We start from the raw sequence: 17,451 nt of genomic DNA, 5'->3' as shown, positions 1-17,451 counted from the left end.
TGCTTGCCGCCTGGCCTGCTTTCGCAGTCGTGTGTCTCCCCTCACTTGCATGCCTGCTTGCCTCCCCGCTCTGCCCCCGCGCTGTTGCCGCAGTGCCACCGCAGAAGGTGCGCATCGATCGCTCCGTCGCCGCCGACCTCGACCTAGTGCAGTTGGACCCGCAGCTCAGCCAGGCCCTGTCAGCCTACTCGCCCCACGACACATCCCGCCACGGCTCCGGCTCGGCTCCCGCCCAGTGGTCGCCCGTGACGCTGCCGCGGGCCTCGTCCTCTCAGCAGCAGCAGCCGCCGCCGCAGCAGCAGCAGCAGCAGGCCGAGGGCAGCTTGGTGCCTGAGGAGGCGGCTGCCAGGTGGGAGGCCTTTGCCCACCAGTCCAGCATACACCTCATGGCTGCGCCCTCGCCCTTTGATGCGGGCCCTCCAGACAGCAGCGGCACGCCACGCTTTGGCCTGCCTCCACCTGGCACACCCCCCGCCCCGCGGCAGCAGCCCACGGAGCAGGCGCCGGTGTCGCCGCCGCCCGCAGCAGCGGGTGCCTCGGCAGCCCCGCCGGATGCCGCTGCCAGCTCGCCAGCCGCCGCGGCGGTGGCAGCGGGAGAATTGCCAGCCGCGCGCACCTCCCCTGCAGCAGCGGCAGACTACGGCTCCGACTCTGCTCCCTCCTATGGCAGCTTCCAGATGACCACCCTCAACTCAGCCCTGCCGCTGGTGGACCTCAGCGAGCAGCAGCAGCAGCGGGGCCGGGGCCAGGCGGAGGCAGGGGGCGCCGGGGCAGCAGCAGCAGGCGACGACGGCGGCGGCAGCGGAAGCGCCAACCTCATCCAAGACGCGCCATCCAGCCACGGCAGCAGCCTGGCCGCCGTGCTGCACGCCCTCTCCCTCAATGCCAACTGGGCCAGCAGCCGTTACGACACCGCAACCAGCGGCGGCGACAGCGCCGCAGGCAGCGTGTCTGGAGGGGCGCCGCCTGCCGCGGGCGCACCACCCAACCGCCGCCTGCGGCACAGCAGCGAGGTAGAGGAGTGGTGCAGCTTCAAGACGGCGGCGGGCAGCGAGCAGGGCGGCTTCGAGGGGCAGCACAGCTTGGGCCAGGGGCTGAGCGGCCTGGACAGCTGGCAGAGCACGGGGCACTATGACGGCCAGCCCAGCGGGCTCAGCAGTGACGGCAGCGGTTCGGTGGCGGCGCCATCCATGCACCACGCCACGGGCTGGCGCAGCGGCAGCAGCAGCGGGTTGGGCAGGCCGTCGGCACGCCAGCTGTCGGCGGTGGGGTCCTCCAGCCTGCCGCTCACCGGAGAGGCCGCTACCCGGCGGGCCGCCTCGCTGCAAGAGGAGCACCTGCAGGGCTTCCGGGTGTCTGGCAAGAAGGATGCAGCCAAGAAGCCTTGACACACTCGTGGTGGTCGCTTGTCCGCCTGTTGCTAGCTCGTGAGCTCGTATTTTGCACTCTCCCATTTATTTGCTGTTGATGAATTTTTGTAAATGACTCATCCTCTACTGGCACAGTGCACCAGGTCACGGCAGTGCCCCAAACCTTGCGCTGGGACGGGCCGCGGCGAGGTGGCCGCCAGCCAGGCGGCGGCGCTGCTGACCAGGCACTCGGAAGACCCCGAGACCTCAAACTCATTTCGCACGGCATGTACGCTCTCGGCAGATGCGTTCACGATGTGCATAGCTTACTTTGCGTGGCAACACCCGCAGACCCCCGACCTGCTGCTTTGTGCGTTGTTTAACCGTGACGAGCAGCTGGACAGGTGCGCGAGGCCAGGCAGAGCATGCGCGTTGCGTGCCGCACCCGCGCCGGAGCCGGCTTGCTGGCGGCAGGCGGCGGGTGCCGCGAGGCAGCACCAGCCAAGCCTGCAGCCCCCCTCTGCAGGCCCACCGCACCCAGCCACTTTTGGGAGAACGACCAACGCATCCTTGGCGGCCGAGACCTGGTGGCGGGTGGCACGTGGATGTGCGTCGGCACGCAGTCGGGGCGGGCGGCATTCCTCACCAACTTCCGAGAGGTGCGCAGAGACAGAAGAGTTGCTGTGCGCTTGCAAGGAGTGTCTTGCCTGCTGCCTCCACCTGCCAGCATCCTTTGCCGCCCCCTACCCACTTTGCTCCTTGGGATGTCATGCAGCTGCGAGACCCGCCCTGCGCAGCTGGCGCAGGCGCGGCGGGCAAGGGGGAGCCCAACCACGCCCTCGGCACCATGGACAGCTTCCGCCTGGGCACCCCCAGCCGCGGCGAGCTGCCTGTGGGGTTTGTGAGGGGCGGGGCGGAGCCGAAGCGCTACCTGCATAGCCTGCACGGCGGGGAGGTGAGCAAGACGCAGGCGGGAGAGGCAGGGGCGCCGGTTGCATCCCCCCCCAATCGAGTTGCTTCCACCGTGAGCTGCCTGCCTGCCTGCCTGCCTGCTCCTGCAGGCGTATGCCGGCTTCAATCTGGTAGTGGCCGACCTGGTGCAGCAGCGCATGGCCTACCTGTGCAACAGGGGCAGCGGGCGGCCCGAGCCGCTGCCGCCCGGCCTGCATGCGATCACAAACGGGCTGCGAGACGCACACTGGCCAAAGGTGGGAAGCGCTGGGAAGGCTGTCATTCACCGCCGCACCTGTTGAGCACTTTTCAGTTGGCCAGTGCCGGCAGAGCCACGGGAGACACTGGATTGCCGCTATCCCCTGATTGGCTGGATCGCTGCGGAACCCACACCCACTGCAACTGCAGATGGACGAGGGGTGGCGCCAGCTGCAGAGGTTGCTGGATCAGGGCGCCTTTGGCGCTGCCAGCAGCAGCAGCAGCAGCGGCAGGAACCAGGACAGCAGTGGCGGTGGCGATGCAGCCGGCACCACTGGCGGCGGCGCATGTAGCAACGGCAGCGACCAACAGAGTGGCGACAGAGGCGGGGCCCGCGGTGGGAAGGACAGCAGCAGCGGCGGTGGCGGTGGCGGCGGCAGGACCAGCATTCCATGGGAGCAGCTGTTTGCCTTGCTGTCAGATGATCGGCTGCTGGAGCGGGACCCTGCCAAGCTCCCCCAGACAGGGCTGGGAGACGAGTTTGAGGCAGCAGCCAGCGGCATCTTTGTGCAGGCAAGCTCGCGGCGCGCTGGCGGCGGGCCGCGTGCGGCGCGTGCTGCCTTGCGTGTGTGGTGCTGCCTGCTGGGCGCCTGGTGGCGCTCTGAGCTGGGTGCCTGGTCGTCTTCCGCCCGCCTGGCATGCAGCCGATTGAGACAGGGCAGGGCCTGTTCGGCACCCGCAGCCAGGCAGTGCTGGCGGTGTGGCGGGATGGGCGGGGCGAGCTGCGGGAGCGGTATCGCGACGACAAGGGCGGGGACTGGCGGGAGGTGCAGCACAGCTTTGAGCTTCCCCTAGGTGGCAGCCAGGGTGACGCCGGGTAGGCCGCCTTAGCAATGACAAAACAATGGGTAAAGAGCATGCCGAGAGATAGTATTGGAGTATGCAACACAGGTAGCATCAGGAGTACAACAAAAAGCTGATGAAACAAGGTCCCAGCGGACCCCTGCTCACTGCCGCTCGACATCTGGGCTGCCGCGTGCGGCGTGGGCGCTGTCGCTGCGGGCGGGCCCGTCACGCGAGCTGTGCAGCTTCACAGCGCTGTCCTCGCACAGCAGCCCGCACCCGGCCCCGCCGCTGCTGCCGCCGCTGGCGGCCAAGAGCTCGGCTGCCCGCTGCGCCTCTCGCTGCCAGTTGAAGCGTGTCAGGACGAAGAGCATGATGGCGCCCTGCAGGGTGGAGCGGCCACGCAGGCGGGGTGAAAGTCGGAGAGAGCGCCCAGCAACAGCGCTGCCAGCATCGAGCAGCTTCCGGGGGGGGCAGCGCAGGACGGCAGGCGGCCGGGTGTCCAATACAGTAACATAATTTGAGCCCTGCCGGCGGCCCGCACCTGCACAGAGGTAGCCAGTATGAGGCCGCCCCAGAGCCCCTTGAGCTCCAGCCCGCCCTTCACGGCCAGCAGGTAGGCGGTGGGCAGGCCCAGGCCCCAGTAGCTGCCCAGGTTGAGCAGCGCGCCCAGCTCCTGGCGCCCCGCGCCGCGCAGCACGCCGCTGATAGTGCAGTTCAGCCCGTCCCCAAACATGGATGCGGACATGAGCGGGAAGGTGGCAGCGCACATGGCCACCACCTCGGGTATGTTGGTGAACAGGGCGCCGATGCCGTGCCGGCCCAGCAGGATGGCCGCAACCAGCAGCAGCTGCGTGCAGGCGGTGCAGGCGGTGGCGGTGTTGGCGCTGCGCCGCGCACCGTGGGGCAGGCCCGCGCCCAGCGCGTTGCTCACGCGCACCGACGTGGCGCAGGACAGGCCCTGCGGGGGCAGCGGGTGAGACGTGGGGGCCGTCAGAAGCAGCAGCAGGGCATCAGCGGGCAGGGCGGCGGGAGGCCTTGCCGTGCCCTCGAGCAGTGCCATCAAGCCGCTGCGAGAGCGTCCCATGCAGAGCGGCCGCAAGGCGCAGCAGCGGGCCTGCCCACAATCGCGGCCCAGCCTCAGCCCCGGCCCCATCCCGCTCACCATTGGCAACATGTAGGCCAGGCCCGAGACCTGCAGCATCACCCCCATGGCAGACACGTGCAGCGTCGGCTGCTCCAGCCACCCCGCCCTGCACATGTAGGGGGGTGGGCGGCATGCCAGGGGGCGGGTGAGCAACACACGAGTCCGCGGGTGCCGCTGTGCAGCTGTGGAGACGCCTGCCTGCCTGCTGGCGCGCCCCGGCCTGCTCCCAAGCAGCCCATCCGCTGCCGCCGTGGCGCTGGCCGGCGTCTGAGGGACGGCACTCACATGAAGATGCAGAGCTCATATGCCCACCACTCCAGGCAGACCATGAGGGTGGAGGGCACAGCCAGCTTGTAGTAAGTGCCCAGCCCCTGCAGGCAGTCCCGAGACCTGCGGGCAGCGAGGGAGGGTGCATGAGTTGCGGCCTGGGCATGGCTGCGCTGGTGCACCCCTTACAGCTCGGGCAGCGCAGGGCAGCGCTCAGCGCAGAGCAGAGAGCAGGGCAGCTGGATTGCTGCCGCTCACCAGCCATGCCACGTCTGCTCCGCCGTGCCTATCCGCCGGCGCTCGTGCCAGACCAGGTACGCCACCAGCAGCAGCAGCATGGTGGCGTTGTTGGCAACCATGGCGGCAACAGCGCCGTCGATGCCCAGCCCAAGCTTGAAGATGAGCAGCCAATTGAAGAGCGGCGACAGGGCCAGCGCCACGCTGCACACGGCGGTGACGGGCTGCACACAGCCCTGCACCAAGCACGGGAGGCAGCGCAGCGCTGGGCACTCAACCCACGACGCGGTGCTTCCGGCATCATTAGGGTCAACCCAACGCAGAGAGCATTGCTGCGGCACCACCGCGTTGCCTCAGTCCAGCTCTGGACTCGGCCCACAGCAGCACCCCCTCCCACCTGCGCCATCAGGTAGCGCTTCAGGCACTCAAACATGCCCGCCAGCAGCAGCGCGGGGGTGGACAGCAGCAGGTAGCGCGCGGCGCCGGCGGCGATGTCCTCCTGCTGCCCCAGCGCCAGCAGCAGCGGCTCCATGTTGGCCCACAGCACGCAGATGGCGGCGGTGGTGGCCAGGGTGGTGATGACCTGCGGGCGGTACAGGCAGGCAGGCAGGCAGGCAGGCAGGCAGGCATCAGTGCTCTGCGCTGAAGCCGACGACGTCACGGGACTGGCACCAGCCGCGGAGCCGGGGCTGTCGCCGCTCACCGCCTTCTGCAGAGTGATGCCCAGCGCCCGGAAGTTCTTGGCTCCCCACGCCTGGCCGCACAGCGTGTCCATCGCACCCAGCAGCCCCATCACGACGCTGCAGGCGGGCCGGGGCGAGGCAGGGCCGACTCGCGATGCGTCCTTGGAATTTTCCACGGCGTTCACGGCAGGAGGGCAGCCGCTGCTGGCGCCAGCACAGCAAGGGGAGCCCACCTGAAGCCCGTCACGCTCATCATGCTGGTGGCCAGCACAGCCACCGCCATCTTCTCCTCTGACAGCCGCCCGATGAAGGCGACGGAGACCAAGTTCAGCGCAAAGTTCATAAACTGGGAGACGATGATGGGGCCGGCCAGCTGCGCGATCCTGCACGGGTGGCATAGCAAGGCGGCAGAGCAGGAGGAGATGGTCGGGTACCAATCATCCACGCCACTGTGGTTGTTTAGGAAAAGGAGCATGCAGCCACTCACCGCCACGCCTCGTGTTGGTAGACCTTCCAGCCTTCCTCCTCCGATTCCGTGGCAATTGTGAACTTGCTGACCGCTCTGTGCAGCCGTGGGTTGGCGGCCGAGGCGGCGGCGCCGGCGGGAGGAGCTGCCAGCAGCGGTTCCTCGTCGTCATCCAGTGCAAAAACGGGCTCTTGCCAGCCCGAGCCTTCAATTTGCAGCGGCTCCCACGCCTCCTGGCGCTGCTGGGGCGGGGTGCCTGCTTCTGCCGCTCCTCCCATGCTGCAGGCTAATGCCACCAACCGAGGATTACCAGTAGATCCCAAATGCCTGCTTGTAGTTCGGGAAAGGCTCGGTCACGCGAATTGTGAAGCAATCGCTCGTATATTGACGCAGGGGGGCCTTGAGACGTCAAGGCAGATCTTGTGGTGGTAAGTATTCAATTCAGTTCAGAAGGCCGGGGAGGATTGGTAGCGTATGGGAGCACATGGGACTTGGCCAGCTGGCGGGAGGGTGGGCGGCGGGCATGTCGTGGTATGCGCCCCCCCGAGGACAAACACATGAGCACTTCCTTCATGAGCAAATGCGAATGGCCACCGGCAACATTTATATGTGCACCTCCTTCTACTGCTGAGCAGAGGGCCCCATGGCATTTACAAGGATGGGCAGAGTGCACAGGACAAAGGTCGGCAGGACTCGCAGCTGTGCATGGGGCCGGGGCATGGCTAGATGTACAAAAAGTCATTGTGGGAGACCGCGTTGGCCGCCCCCCGCCGATCCTCCTCCTCCACCCGCTCCCGCTCCTTCCGGTTCTCATACTTCTGGTCGTCGGTGGGCAGCTCATGGCTGCAGAGAGGTGAGGCGGGGCAGGGCAGGAGCGAGCGGTGTGTTAAACCATCTATCCAAATGGATTCAGAAATTGCACGAGGTGGCAAATAACCATGTGACAGGCGCTCACCGGCAGGTCGGGCACGAGTTGTTGGTCTGAAGCCAGGGCGCCAGGCAGGGCGGGTGGAAGCTGTGGCAGCACGGCATGACCTGCACCTCGTCGCCCTCACTGAACTCATCCCTGCGCCAGCAAGGAGCAGCACCATGAGCAGCAGGGGTCACCAGGGGCAAAGCAACCGGAGGCAGCGGCCAGGCGGTGTGGTCAGGCAGTAGGCTGGAGGACCGTCGCCGGCTGCTGGCAGACCGGCGTGCGCCACCAGGCGAGGGCGCTGGGCCATACCCGCAGCAGCAGCCACTCACATGCACACCGGGCAGCGCGTGCCTGCGCCCCCCAGCTGCTGCAGCCGTGCAGCGGTCAGGTGCTCCTTGGGCAGGGATGCCACCACCCTTTTGGACGCCGGTGGGGCGCGCTGCGCGGCCTGCTGCCCCGTCTCTTCCATGATCTGAACAGCGATGGCATCCAGCTCTCGCTCTATTGCCTCCAGCACATGCGGGGGCAGCTCCACGGCCTGCTGCTGCGCGTCCAGACTCGGCTGCTGCTGCTGCTGCTGCTGCTGCTGGGATCCCGGCTCTTGGTTGCTGACCTGCTCGCTCTGGTCAGCCCTGCCCTCGTCGCCGCCCTGCTGCCCCTGCGCTGCCGCCAGCTGCTGGGCAAAGGCACCGCCCAGGAGGTCTAGCAGGCGGGGCTGGGGCCGCGGCGCCGCCGCCCCGTCTCCCTCCCCAGACAGCTGCCCCTCAAACAGGAAGCCTCCGGGCGCTGGTGGGGCTGGCACGCTGGCAAACAGGGCGGCGGTGGCGCTGTCGGCGGCGGTGACCCCGCTGGATCCTGCCCCGGCCACTGGCCCTGCTGCTTCCGAGGGCCCTGCCGCATCTCCGAGGTACTCGTCACATTCCTGGATGTACAGCTCCAGCTCCCGGCGAAAGGCATCGTCGCCAGCGGCCTGCGCCTGCGCCGAGCGGAACAGCTGGCGGCCGGCCACCCAGAAGGGGCGCCCCGTGAATCTGCAGGGGGAAGAGGTCAGGGGGAAGAGGTCAGGGGGTCGTGGCGGATGAGAGCAACAGCATGGCAAGGCGGCGGAGAGCGGCGGCGGGCGGCGCGCACCGCGACCGGAGCAGCGTGCGCGCCCGAGCCACCAGAGCTCTGCCCTCGGAGCCGGCCGCAAGGACGTCAGGCTGCGACGCTAGCTGGCTGCATGCACTCTCAAAGGTCGCCTTCTTGTTGAGAGCGGCCTGCAGCTCGCTGAAAGGCGGTTCCAGAATTGTTGCGGCCGCCATGGGCTCCCAGACTCAGGTGGGTGACAGAAACGAGCTGCTTGTGTCTACACCAGGTGAGAGGAGTGCCCCCGATGAGCGATGGGGCAGGCCAAAAGGCTCGCGCTGCCCAGCTGGCAAAAGATAGGAAGGCACACCTCCTCTCTGCAATACCGCTTACCAGACCTTCCCAGCGACCTGCCATGCTCATCCAGGAATCTGCAGTCGTGCCTGCTCTCACCGACTGATCGCCATCCCTCCCCCTGTGATCAGGACGGCGGCAACAGTGGGAACTAAGTTGGAGGACAGCAACTCACAGCGCGGATCGGCAGCGGCAGCTCAGGCGGTGCATACCCGCCACGCCGCCGCCCCCGCCCGACCGCGCCGCCCTGCTGCAGCAGGCCCGCACGATGAGCGGCGCGCAGGCGGGTGGCGGCCCCATGCTGGCCGCCAGCGGCGCCACCCTGGCATTCCTCAAAGAGCTGGTGGCCTCTTCCATTGAGAGCGATGACGTGGGGCCGCTGGTCAAGGCGGTGTTTGAGGTGGCGCCCGCGGGCGAGCCGCTGCCGCTTCCGCCCACCCGCGACAGCGAGTCGGCCACCACCAGCCAGGGGGATTCGGGGCAGGCGGTGCCGCAGGGCAGCGTGCTGGACAGCGTGCTGGAGCTGCTGCAGGAGGTGGCAGAGGAGAAGGAGGCTGAGATACAGCAGATCTGCAGGTGGGGACTTGCGCATGCTGCAAGGCACGCCGGTGGCCTGTGCCGGGACTAGGCTGCGGGTAGTGACAGCTGTGGCAGGCCGCGCGCTTGCGCCGCACGGTACGACGGCCGGCACCTGCTTCTGATCGCCCGCTTCCCTCTGCCCTGCCCCTGGCTTCTGCACTTGCGACTGGCCACCCGCAGGGCGAATGCGAGGGAGATAGCGGGGGCGATGCACGAGCTGGGCGCCATGCAGCGCTCCACCGCGGCGCTGCGCCAGCAGCTGCTGGCCAGCAACGCCACGCTGCAGGCGGCGGGCACCTCGTTTGCGGGGAGGCTGGAGGAGGTGCAGGAGGTGGTGCTGCTGCAGCAGAAGGTGGCGGCAGCACGCACGGTGGGTGCACATGGCATGCGGGTGGGGGCCGCGTGGGCGTGGTAGTGGCTGTGGGACGAGGTGTTGAGCAGGGGCGCTGCTGCGAATGGGTCAACTGCGATGGCTGCGTGCACTCTCCTTCCCAATGGCCGCCTCTCCTTGCCCCTAGGACGTCGTCTCCACCATCCCGCCCCGCCCTGCGCTGCCCCTGCGTCTCTGCAGGCGGTCAGCGTGGCGTTGCAGGTGCTGGCGCTGTGCGCCAGGGCTGCCAGGTACATAGAGGGGAAGCAGCTGTTCAAGGCCTTCAAGACTCTGGAGGCAGTACAGCGGGACCACGGCGCCGTCCTGCGGGGTTCCGGCGGCGGCTACCTCCCTCTGCTGCCCACCGCTGTCGCCACCAGCGCAGGCGCCGCCAGCAGGGAGGGAACGCCGCTGAAGCCGGCGCCTGGGGGCGCTGCCGACGGCGGCGGCGCCGCCGGCGCCAGCAGCAGCAGTGCGGCAGACCAGCTAGGCCTGCTGGCGGGCTTCCTGCGGGAGCGTGTGGCTGAGCTTGTGGCTCTGCTGGAGCAGCGGGCCATCGCCGACTTCAACAATTGGCTGGCCAATGTGCGCGCCCAGGCACGGACCATCGGCATGCGGGCCATCCGCTGGGCCGCCTCGGAGCGGCAGCAGGAGGAGGCGCTGACGCGGCAGCGCAAGCTGCTGCTGCCGCAGCTGGAGGGGCTGCAGGACATGCGGCAGGCGGGGGCGCTGGTGGCGCAGTCCCTGACGGCGGCCAGCCTGCGCGAGCCGCCGCCCGCCACGCCGCTGCCGCTGCCCGCCGTGCTCGGCTCCCCCGGCGCCGGCAGCCAGCAGGAGGCAGCCCCTGGCGGCAGCAGCTCGCCGGGAGCCGGCAGCAGCAGCCCCGCCGGCTCCAGCGGCAGCACCAGCGCCAGCGCCACCGCTGCCCGCTTTGCGGCATTCAAAGCGGCGCGGCAGGCGGCAGGCTCCTCTCCCGCCAGGACTTCCAACAGCCCCGCCGCCGCAGCGCGGGCAGCAGCAGCAGGAGACTCCTCGCCTCCCGGCACGGCAGCCTCCTCCAACACCCGTGCGGCTGCAGCAGCGGCGGCGGCAGCGGCGCAGACGCCGCCGCCGCAGGCGCAGCTGCGGGGCGTGCAGCGCTCCGACACCTTCCAAGTCACAGGTGGGGGCGGCTGGGGTGGCTGCCAGGCAGGCAGACGGCACACAGCACCGCACAGGAACATCCGGGGGAGCTAGGTGTTGCAGATGAGCGGCATTGCCATTCTGCCTCGCTTGCCACCTTGCCGACGGCCCTCCCCGACCTCCCCGACGCCTCTCCTGCCGCAGGCGACCTACTGGAAGGTGTGGACATGGCGCCGCTGCACCGCTGCGTGCACATCCACGCCTGCCTGGGCCGCCTGCCCCAGTTTGCCGACTACTATGCACAGAATAGGCGGCAGCAGGTGCGGTGGCGCGGCCTAGCGTCGCTGATGCTGGCGGTGGCGGAGTGCGTTTCTGCATTCACTGGGCGAGCGGCGTGCCGGCCGGCCGCCTCTCTGCAGTGCCGCCTCCACGCTCTGCCTCGCGCTGTCGGCAGCTGGCCATCCATGCACGCCGCGTGCCACCTTGCCACCCTGCCAAGCCCGCGTCGCCCTCCTCCGCCTCCTCCCCTTGGCATATCATCATCCCGCCCTGCCTCCGGCCGCCTCCTCCCCTGCTGTCCCTGCAGCTGTCTGCTGACCTGGCGCTGCACCAGGGAGACTTCCTGGCCCACTACCAGGCCTACCTCACCCAGCTGGCGGGATTCTTTCTGGTGGAGGATGCGGTACAGGCGGCGGCAGCCGGCGCCGCCGGGGAGCCGCTGGACATCGTGGCGCAGGTGGGTGGGTGTTTGAAGAGGGCGGGGCCCCACCCCCGCGGGGGCCTTTTGTGTCTCCTGTCGTTGCCCTGCTGTGCATGCTGTGCTTCCTTCCCTGCCCCTGCCGCGTGCAGCGCCATGCAGCGCTGACCTGGCGAGGCGCTGGCCCGGCCGCCCGCAGGTGGATGCGTCGTGGGACGCCGCGGTGGCGGCTCTCAAGGCCGTGCTGGAACCGGCCTTCCGGGGCGCCACCGCCGCCGCCGCCATGCTGACGGTCAAGGACTTCATGCTGCTCGTCTGCCTGGCCCTGGGTGAGGCAGGCATGGCGGGAGGCAGGGCTTGCAGGGCCTGCAGCCCTGCAGACATGTGTGCTGCGCCGATGGGCCGCCCCAAACCACTGAGCCTGCGCTGCCCCGCCTCTGCCCTGGCCGCTCTGCTCATGCAGACCACTGCGGCTACCAGACTGTGGCGGTGCGGGAGGTGCTGATGAACAGCCGGGCAACATATCACGACCTGCTCACGGCAGCCACCACCACAGCTGTGCAGGTGTGGGCACACGCGTGTCTGTGTGGGTGTGTGTGCATCGCGGGCCTCTGCCGCCATGTACAGTGGGAAGACGTGAGTGTCGTTGCTGTGCCTGCTGTGCCTGCTGTGCCTGCTGTGCAGGCGGCTGTGTCGCGGGACAGCCTGGCGCCGGTGGAGGTGGGCAGCCAGGGCAAGGCGGCGGAGCTGTTCCGCCAGCTGGCGCTGCCGCCCACCTTCCGGGCAGAGGTGCGGCAGCACGCTGTGCTGCGCTGTGCTGTGCTGTGCTGTGTTGTGTTGGGCTGGGCTGCAATGTGGTGCACTGTGATGCGCGCTGTGATGAGCTGGGAGGCCTGCTGCCTGTGCCTGCCTGCCTTTTGGCGCAGGATGCTGAGAATAAGCGGCCGCCTTTCAAGGCGCCCTTCTCTGCTATGGTGCCCGACCTGGTGCGGGCGATTCGGGGGCACATTGTGGACTCAGGTGGGGGCAGGAGGTGGCCTGGTTGGGCCCTGGCTGTGCTGCCTTGCTTCTCCGCACTGATGCATCAGACCAATGACAAAGGAAGTGTGGAGTGTGGGGTGGTTTGTGCACCCTGTTCGGCCACCCCCCGTGCCCCGCCCGACACACCTTCCCCCCTCCCCTGCAGTGGCCTACCTCAAAGGGCTGCTGACGGCGGGCGAGGTGGTGCCCGCGGCGCGGCAGTACCGCGACCGCATGCTGGTGCGGGTGGTGGTGGGCGCGCTGCGGCAGCGGCTGGATGCCGCCGCCGGCGACACGCAGCTGCCGGTGGCTGTGGGCCTGCAGCTGGTGGCCAATGTGGCTGCCCTGGTGTATGCCCTGGTGCCGCTGGATGATTTCCTGGTGGCTCAGGCCCGGGGCGAGACGTCGGGGACGACGGCCGCGCCCGCAGCTGCGGCTGCCCTGGGCAGCAGGAGCCCCAGCCCTGGGCGCCGCAGCCGCAGCCGCTCCCCCGTCAAGGCACCCGCAGACGAGCACCGTGGCCGGCAGCAACAGCAGCAGCAGGGAGGGTCGGGAGACGCCGGGGCAGCACCGGCAGGCGGCGGCGCCAGCCCCGGCCCTCGCCCTTGCTCCCGCTCCCGCAGCAGGGGCAGCAGCCACGGCAGCGCACCTTCTCCAGCTGGCTCGCCCCCAGCGGCAGCACCGCTCGCTGCGGCAGGCAGCCAGCCGCAGGCAGCCAGCAGCAGTAGCCAGCAGTCGGGCCACACTGTGCTGTCCTTTGCCGCCAGCGGCAGGGCTGGCGCCGGCGCCGCCGGCTCTGCTGCGGTAGGCAGGCCCGCTGGCACCTTCCAAGCCCTACTCACTTCAGCAGAGGCGCTGGTGGTTCAGGCGGCGGCAGCCAAGGCGGCTGCGCTGCTGGCAGCGGGGGAGCAGCTGGAGTGGGCGCCCGATGAGCAGCAGCCCAGCACGGCCTACAGCCCACACATCGACGAGCTCATCATGTATCTCAAGGCAAGCTGAGCTGGCAGGGCTACCCACCGTCAGAGCATGCGTAATGATACCATGACCTTGCTCGGCCACTTGCCCACCAGGTGTCTCGTGGCACACGCTCCCACTGCTGCCCTCCACTCTTCCACTCAATTGGCCGCAGGAGTGCGCCAGCCTGCTGAAGCGCTGTGCTCCGGGGCACAGCGTGGAGCGCATGCTGCGCGGCCTGCTGCGCTACATCGCCGATGCCATCATGCTGCAGCTCATGTCGGGTGGGTGGCCTTCTGGCTGGGCCAGCATGGCAGGCCAAGGTCTGCACGGTAGCGTGGAGGGGAGCCGTGGCGGGTTGGATCAAACATCTGTTTGGTGCGTCCTCGGTCGACTGGGATTGACGTCCAGAAACCCTCCCCTGCCCTTCCCTGGCCCGCACTGCAGACGCCGTCCCCGCCTTCAACATCTTTGGCCTGCAGCGCCTGTTCAGCGACCTGGGCGGCCTCAGGTGCGGCCCTGCACCGCAGCTGGTACTCCGGCATTGCGCCCACTGCTGTTGCTGGCCCCGTTCCCTGCACCGCATCCCCTGTTGGCCCACGCTGCATCCTGCTGCCTGTGCTGCCTGTTTCATTTCTGCAGCCGCACGGCGGGCAGCATGGGGGTGCCCGGCCTGGCGGATGAGCTGGCGGAGCCGCTGCTGTTCTGCGAGATGATGGTGTTTGGCAGGTGGGCGTGGGAGGCTGGCATTCATGCGCGCTGTGGCTCAACGGTTAGGCGGGCTGGGTTGCATTCCTCAGCCAGCCGACTTTTCAGTACTGACCTCTCTCCTCCACTCCCCCCCCCCCCCCCCCCCCCCGCCTGGCTGCAGCCTGGAAGATCTGCTGAGCCCCGAGCAGCGTGAGCCCGGCGGGCGGCTGGCGGCGCTGGACCTGCGGCGCATGGCGCTGGTGCTGGAGAAGTATCGGGAGCTGGACAAAGCCTCCGCCTTCTCCTCCATGCACAAGAGCAAGCAGGCCGAGGTGTGGGGCTGCTTGAGAATGGGGTGGGGCCTGGCTTGGTGGAGCAGGACCCTCGGGAGAAGCCCAGGGCAATCAAGTTGTTTTAGGTGCCGCAGCTACGGCGTCAGCTTGAAATGGATGCTCCGCTTTGTGGTTCTGCACGTGTACCAGCTGCTAATCCGTCCTTTGTACCAGCTGATAATCCGTCCCAACTGACTGCGTGCAGCGCTTCATCAGCCGCAAGACGGTGGACAAGGTGCTGCGGGAGCTGCGGGAGCAGACGCGCGGCAACTCGCGAGCCTCCTCCAGCGCCGGCTCCTTCACGGCTGCCCAGGCCGGCGGCGCCAGCCGTGGCGGCAGCTTCACCACCGCCACCAGGAGCGGTTGATCTGCTGCAAGGGCATTGATTCCGCTGTGCACTCTGTGCACTCACTTCTTCTGTGACTCAAACGGCCAACTTGGCCGGGCCAAGGGCATACCGCCTTGCTGAGGTGTCGCCCCGCCACCACCCTTCAGTGTTTCTGAAAGCTGGCGAAATCGCCAAATGCTGGCGAAATCGGGCCAAAAAACGGCTCTGGCTGGCGATTGGCCGAAGGCCATCGCCAGCCAGGGCTGGCTAAATGAGGGCAGGCGGCGGGGCGACATCGCCAGCGCGTCGCCAGCCCCCATGACTGACATCGCCAATATTTTGAGGAGAAATGGCCAATTTTCCTCAGGAACTTCACTCCATAGTGTTAAACAAGCGCCAGCTTGCTGGGGGCTTCGCCCCCAGTCCCCCAAAAGGGAGGCAAGTGCCGACAAAGCAACAGCGGCGCCGCATGTGGCCGCTGCGCTGTGCCAGGCGCAAGGGTGGCTCCCCCGCATTTCGCCAATCCTCAATGTGCCATCGCCAGCTGATTGGCGAAATTTTGACGCGACAGCAGTCCTCATCGCCCGCCCATCGCCAAAGCTGCCACGAGGGCCAGAAACACTGCCACCCTTCCTGCTACCTTTTCGACGATGCGACGATCTTTCGCTCGAATTGGGAACATTCATCCTCCCCTTCCCCTCCCCTAGGCTGCCAAGCACTGCACTTGTCAGGCGTGCGCGCAGATCGGCAACCGAACCTCCAATGGGGCGGTGCGCGGCGCTTGCAATGGGGCGGTGCGCGGCGCTTGGCCTGCTGCTGCTGGCGCTGCACTTCTGTGCGGCTCAAGGAAAAAATCCGGTCGTGAGACCGTCCAGCAAGGCGCCGGGAGGGCTCAAGGGGAGCGAGGTGCCACAATTCGTGATCTGGAGGCAAGTCGCGGGGGCCGTTGCAAGCCTGGGGAACGCTACCGGGCGTGGCAGACCATTTGACACGGGGCAATGATGGCCCCTGATCAACCGCAAGTGTCGGCGCATGGGTGCCCTGCCCCTACCCTGCAGTCACGACGATGAGGTCAGCCAGGAGAGCACCAAGCTGGTGCTGAAGATCGCAGACGCGAGGCAAAACCCCAACGGCTGCAAGCTGCCACTGACCTGGTGCGCCGCCCTTGGTGCCTGCCGAGCGGCGGCGCCAGCGCTTGCCACCGCAGTGCCACCTAACCTAGGTTTCCCTTGCCCAGCACTGACCGGCGCTGCCCACCTGTGACTTCCAGGTTTGCCTGCACCTCGCCAGCCTGCTCCTTTGAGTGCGGTTACGCCCGTGGCCTGCACAAGCGCGGCCACGAGATTGCCACCCACACCGTGACCCACGCCGGGCTGCGCTGGTTTGAGCGGGACGGGATTGAGGAGGAGATTGGCGGCGCTCGCGACGACATCGTCAAGTGCGGCATCCCTGCAGAGGATGTGGTGGGCTTCCGCACACCCTACCTGGCTGACAAGCCGGAGGTGCGCGAGACTCTGTACGAAGACGGCTTCAGGTGCGGTGGCGGAGGTGGGCGAGCGCTCCGCAAGCGGATTGCGCTGCGAGAGCTGGCATAGAGTTGTGGACCGCCTCGTCACATCATGGAGAAGTGATGTCAACAGTCCCATGCCTCCTGCGCATGCTGCAGGTTCGACAGCACCATTGGCGTGGCGGGTGGCGCCGACAAGCTGTGGCCTGCGACGATGGAGGACGGGGTGCCCTTTGACTGCGGCCACAGCTCCAACGACTGCGACAGCTCCGAGAGCCACCCGGGCATGTGGTGGGTGGCACTCTGCATGCTGAGCGTGCATGACGTGCCAGGAGGCCTGTCTTACACGAATGCTGACCCGCCAACCTGTGCACCCCCGCTACTGCTGCAGGCAGATCCCGCTCTACGTGGCTAAGTCTGGCAACCTGATGGATTACTGCACGGTCGTGAGTATCGAAAAGAGGGGATCGGGTAGCCTTGACAACCCGCCCACTCAGCTGGATCTGTCGCTGCCTGTCGCCTGCTGCTGCAGGAGGGTGATGGAAGCGCCAAGCCGGGCTGCAGCGCCTACAAGAAGCTGATGGAGACTTTCGACGAGGCATACAACGGCAACCGCGCCCCCGTGTCCATCGGCGTGCACAAGCCCTGTGAGTAGTAGCCCTGACATCACCAGACCATGAATGGCAGCGGCGGAGAGAAGGAGACCCCCTGGTGGGATAGGCCGGCCATGCGCCAGAGAAACAGAACTATTGCTGCATCCTCTGTGTGCAGACCTTCAGAAGAAGCAGTTCCACAAAGGTGCGTGCCGGCTGTGCAGCTGTACACCTGTGTTGTGTGCCCTGCTGCCCTCTCAAGGGTGAGCGCAGACTCACAAAAGGCTGCGCTGACTGCTGCAGACCTTGGGGAGTTCTTCGACTATGCGCTTGGCCATCAGGACGTGTGGTTCGTGACGCACTCGCAGCTGCTGGACTGGATGGAGGCGCCCGTGCCTGCCAGCCAGGTGCGGCGGCAGTTGGGCTGCCGGTACCGTCGCTGGGCAGCTGCAGTACCTTCCCCGTCCATCACACCACCTTCCGCGCTTGCTTTTTGCATTGCAGATGAAGGAGTTCATGGCTCGCTACGTTTGCCCATAATTTTGATTGAATTCTGCTTCACAAACCATTCCTGATTCTTCCAACAGGCGATGTTGCCAGTGATCTATTGTTGCATTCCCTGATTCATCCTGGGCGTTGCGTTGCATGCAAGATGCCCCCTGCCAATGCTGCACTGTGTGGGACCTCCGTTGCTGAGAAGCCGGAGCCAACTTGCCTGCCGATTTCTCATTGATTTGTAACCGTTGTCATACTCCCTGTAACGGACTGCACTGCTCCTCC

At 67.5% G+C, this 17,451-nt stretch overlaps 5 protein-coding genes across 5 annotated transcripts; 3 read left to right on the top strand and 2 right to left on the bottom strand.

Moving 5' to 3' along the window:
* Positions 1-1,664: 1,664 nt before the first annotated feature.
* On the top strand, positions 1,665-3,379 carry CHLNCDRAFT_137746 (hypothetical protein; the record flags this gene model as incomplete). The annotated part of the gene is made up of 6 exons (XM_005851373.1): positions 1,665-1,753; positions 1,876-2,008; positions 2,125-2,304; positions 2,411-2,557; positions 2,709-3,065; positions 3,203-3,379. The coding sequence occupies 6 exons, from the start codon at positions 1,665-1,667 to the stop codon at positions 3,377-3,379; spliced, it is 1,083 nt and encodes a 360-aa protein (XP_005851435.1).
* A 320-nt stretch (positions 3,380-3,699) lies between these two features.
* On the bottom strand, positions 3,700-6,150 carry CHLNCDRAFT_19008 (hypothetical protein; the record flags this gene model as incomplete). Its single annotated transcript, XM_005851081.1, has 7 exons — positions 3,700-4,302; positions 4,507-4,594; positions 4,774-4,878; positions 5,014-5,228; positions 5,390-5,575; positions 5,696-5,792; positions 5,909-6,150. The coding sequence occupies 7 exons, from the start codon at positions 6,148-6,150 to the stop codon at positions 3,700-3,702; spliced, it is 1,536 nt and encodes a 511-aa protein (XP_005851143.1).
* A 758-nt stretch (positions 6,151-6,908) lies between these two features.
* On the bottom strand, positions 6,909-7,203 carry CHLNCDRAFT_15464 (hypothetical protein; the record flags this gene model as incomplete). The annotated part of the gene is made up of 2 exons (XM_005851080.1): positions 6,909-6,984; positions 7,097-7,203. Coding segments are annotated over 2 exons (183 nt in total), but the record flags the coding sequence as incomplete, so codon positions are not given.
* A 1,544-nt stretch (positions 7,204-8,747) lies between these two features.
* CHLNCDRAFT_137743 (hypothetical protein) lies at positions 8,748-14,610 on the top strand (the record flags this gene model as incomplete). The annotated part of the gene is made up of 15 exons (XM_005851372.1): positions 8,748-9,055; positions 9,239-9,428; positions 9,630-10,590; positions 10,755-10,870; positions 11,137-11,286; positions 11,447-11,576; positions 11,711-11,811; positions 11,932-12,036; positions 12,174-12,267; positions 12,434-13,247; positions 13,438-13,505; positions 13,669-13,732; positions 13,864-13,950; positions 14,093-14,243; positions 14,449-14,610. 15 exons carry the CDS (start codon positions 8,748-8,750, stop codon positions 14,608-14,610), a joined length of 3,501 nt encoding a protein of 1,166 aa, XP_005851434.1.
* Positions 14,611-15,333: 723 nt separating this feature from the next.
* Positions 15,334-17,447, top strand: CHLNCDRAFT_56687 (hypothetical protein; the record flags this gene model as incomplete). The annotated part of the gene is made up of 9 exons (XM_005851371.1): positions 15,334-15,440; positions 15,630-15,725; positions 15,842-16,105; positions 16,238-16,369; positions 16,470-16,524; positions 16,611-16,725; positions 16,850-16,876; positions 16,975-17,078; positions 17,176-17,447. The coding sequence occupies 9 exons, from the start codon at positions 15,334-15,336 to the stop codon at positions 17,209-17,211; spliced, it is 936 nt and encodes a 311-aa protein (XP_005851433.1). The 3' UTR covers positions 17,212-17,447.
* Positions 17,448-17,451: the final 4 nt, after the last annotated feature.

This window comes from Chlorella variabilis (assembly GCF_000147415.1).
Source record: "Chlorella variabilis unplaced genomic scaffold CHLNCscaffold_2, whole genome shotgun sequence".
Taxonomy (NCBI): domain Eukaryota; kingdom Viridiplantae; phylum Chlorophyta; class Trebouxiophyceae; order Chlorellales; family Chlorellaceae; genus Chlorella; species Chlorella variabilis.
Note: the sequence above shows the minus strand (reverse complement) of the source record. Positions and strands in the feature narration are given on the sequence as shown.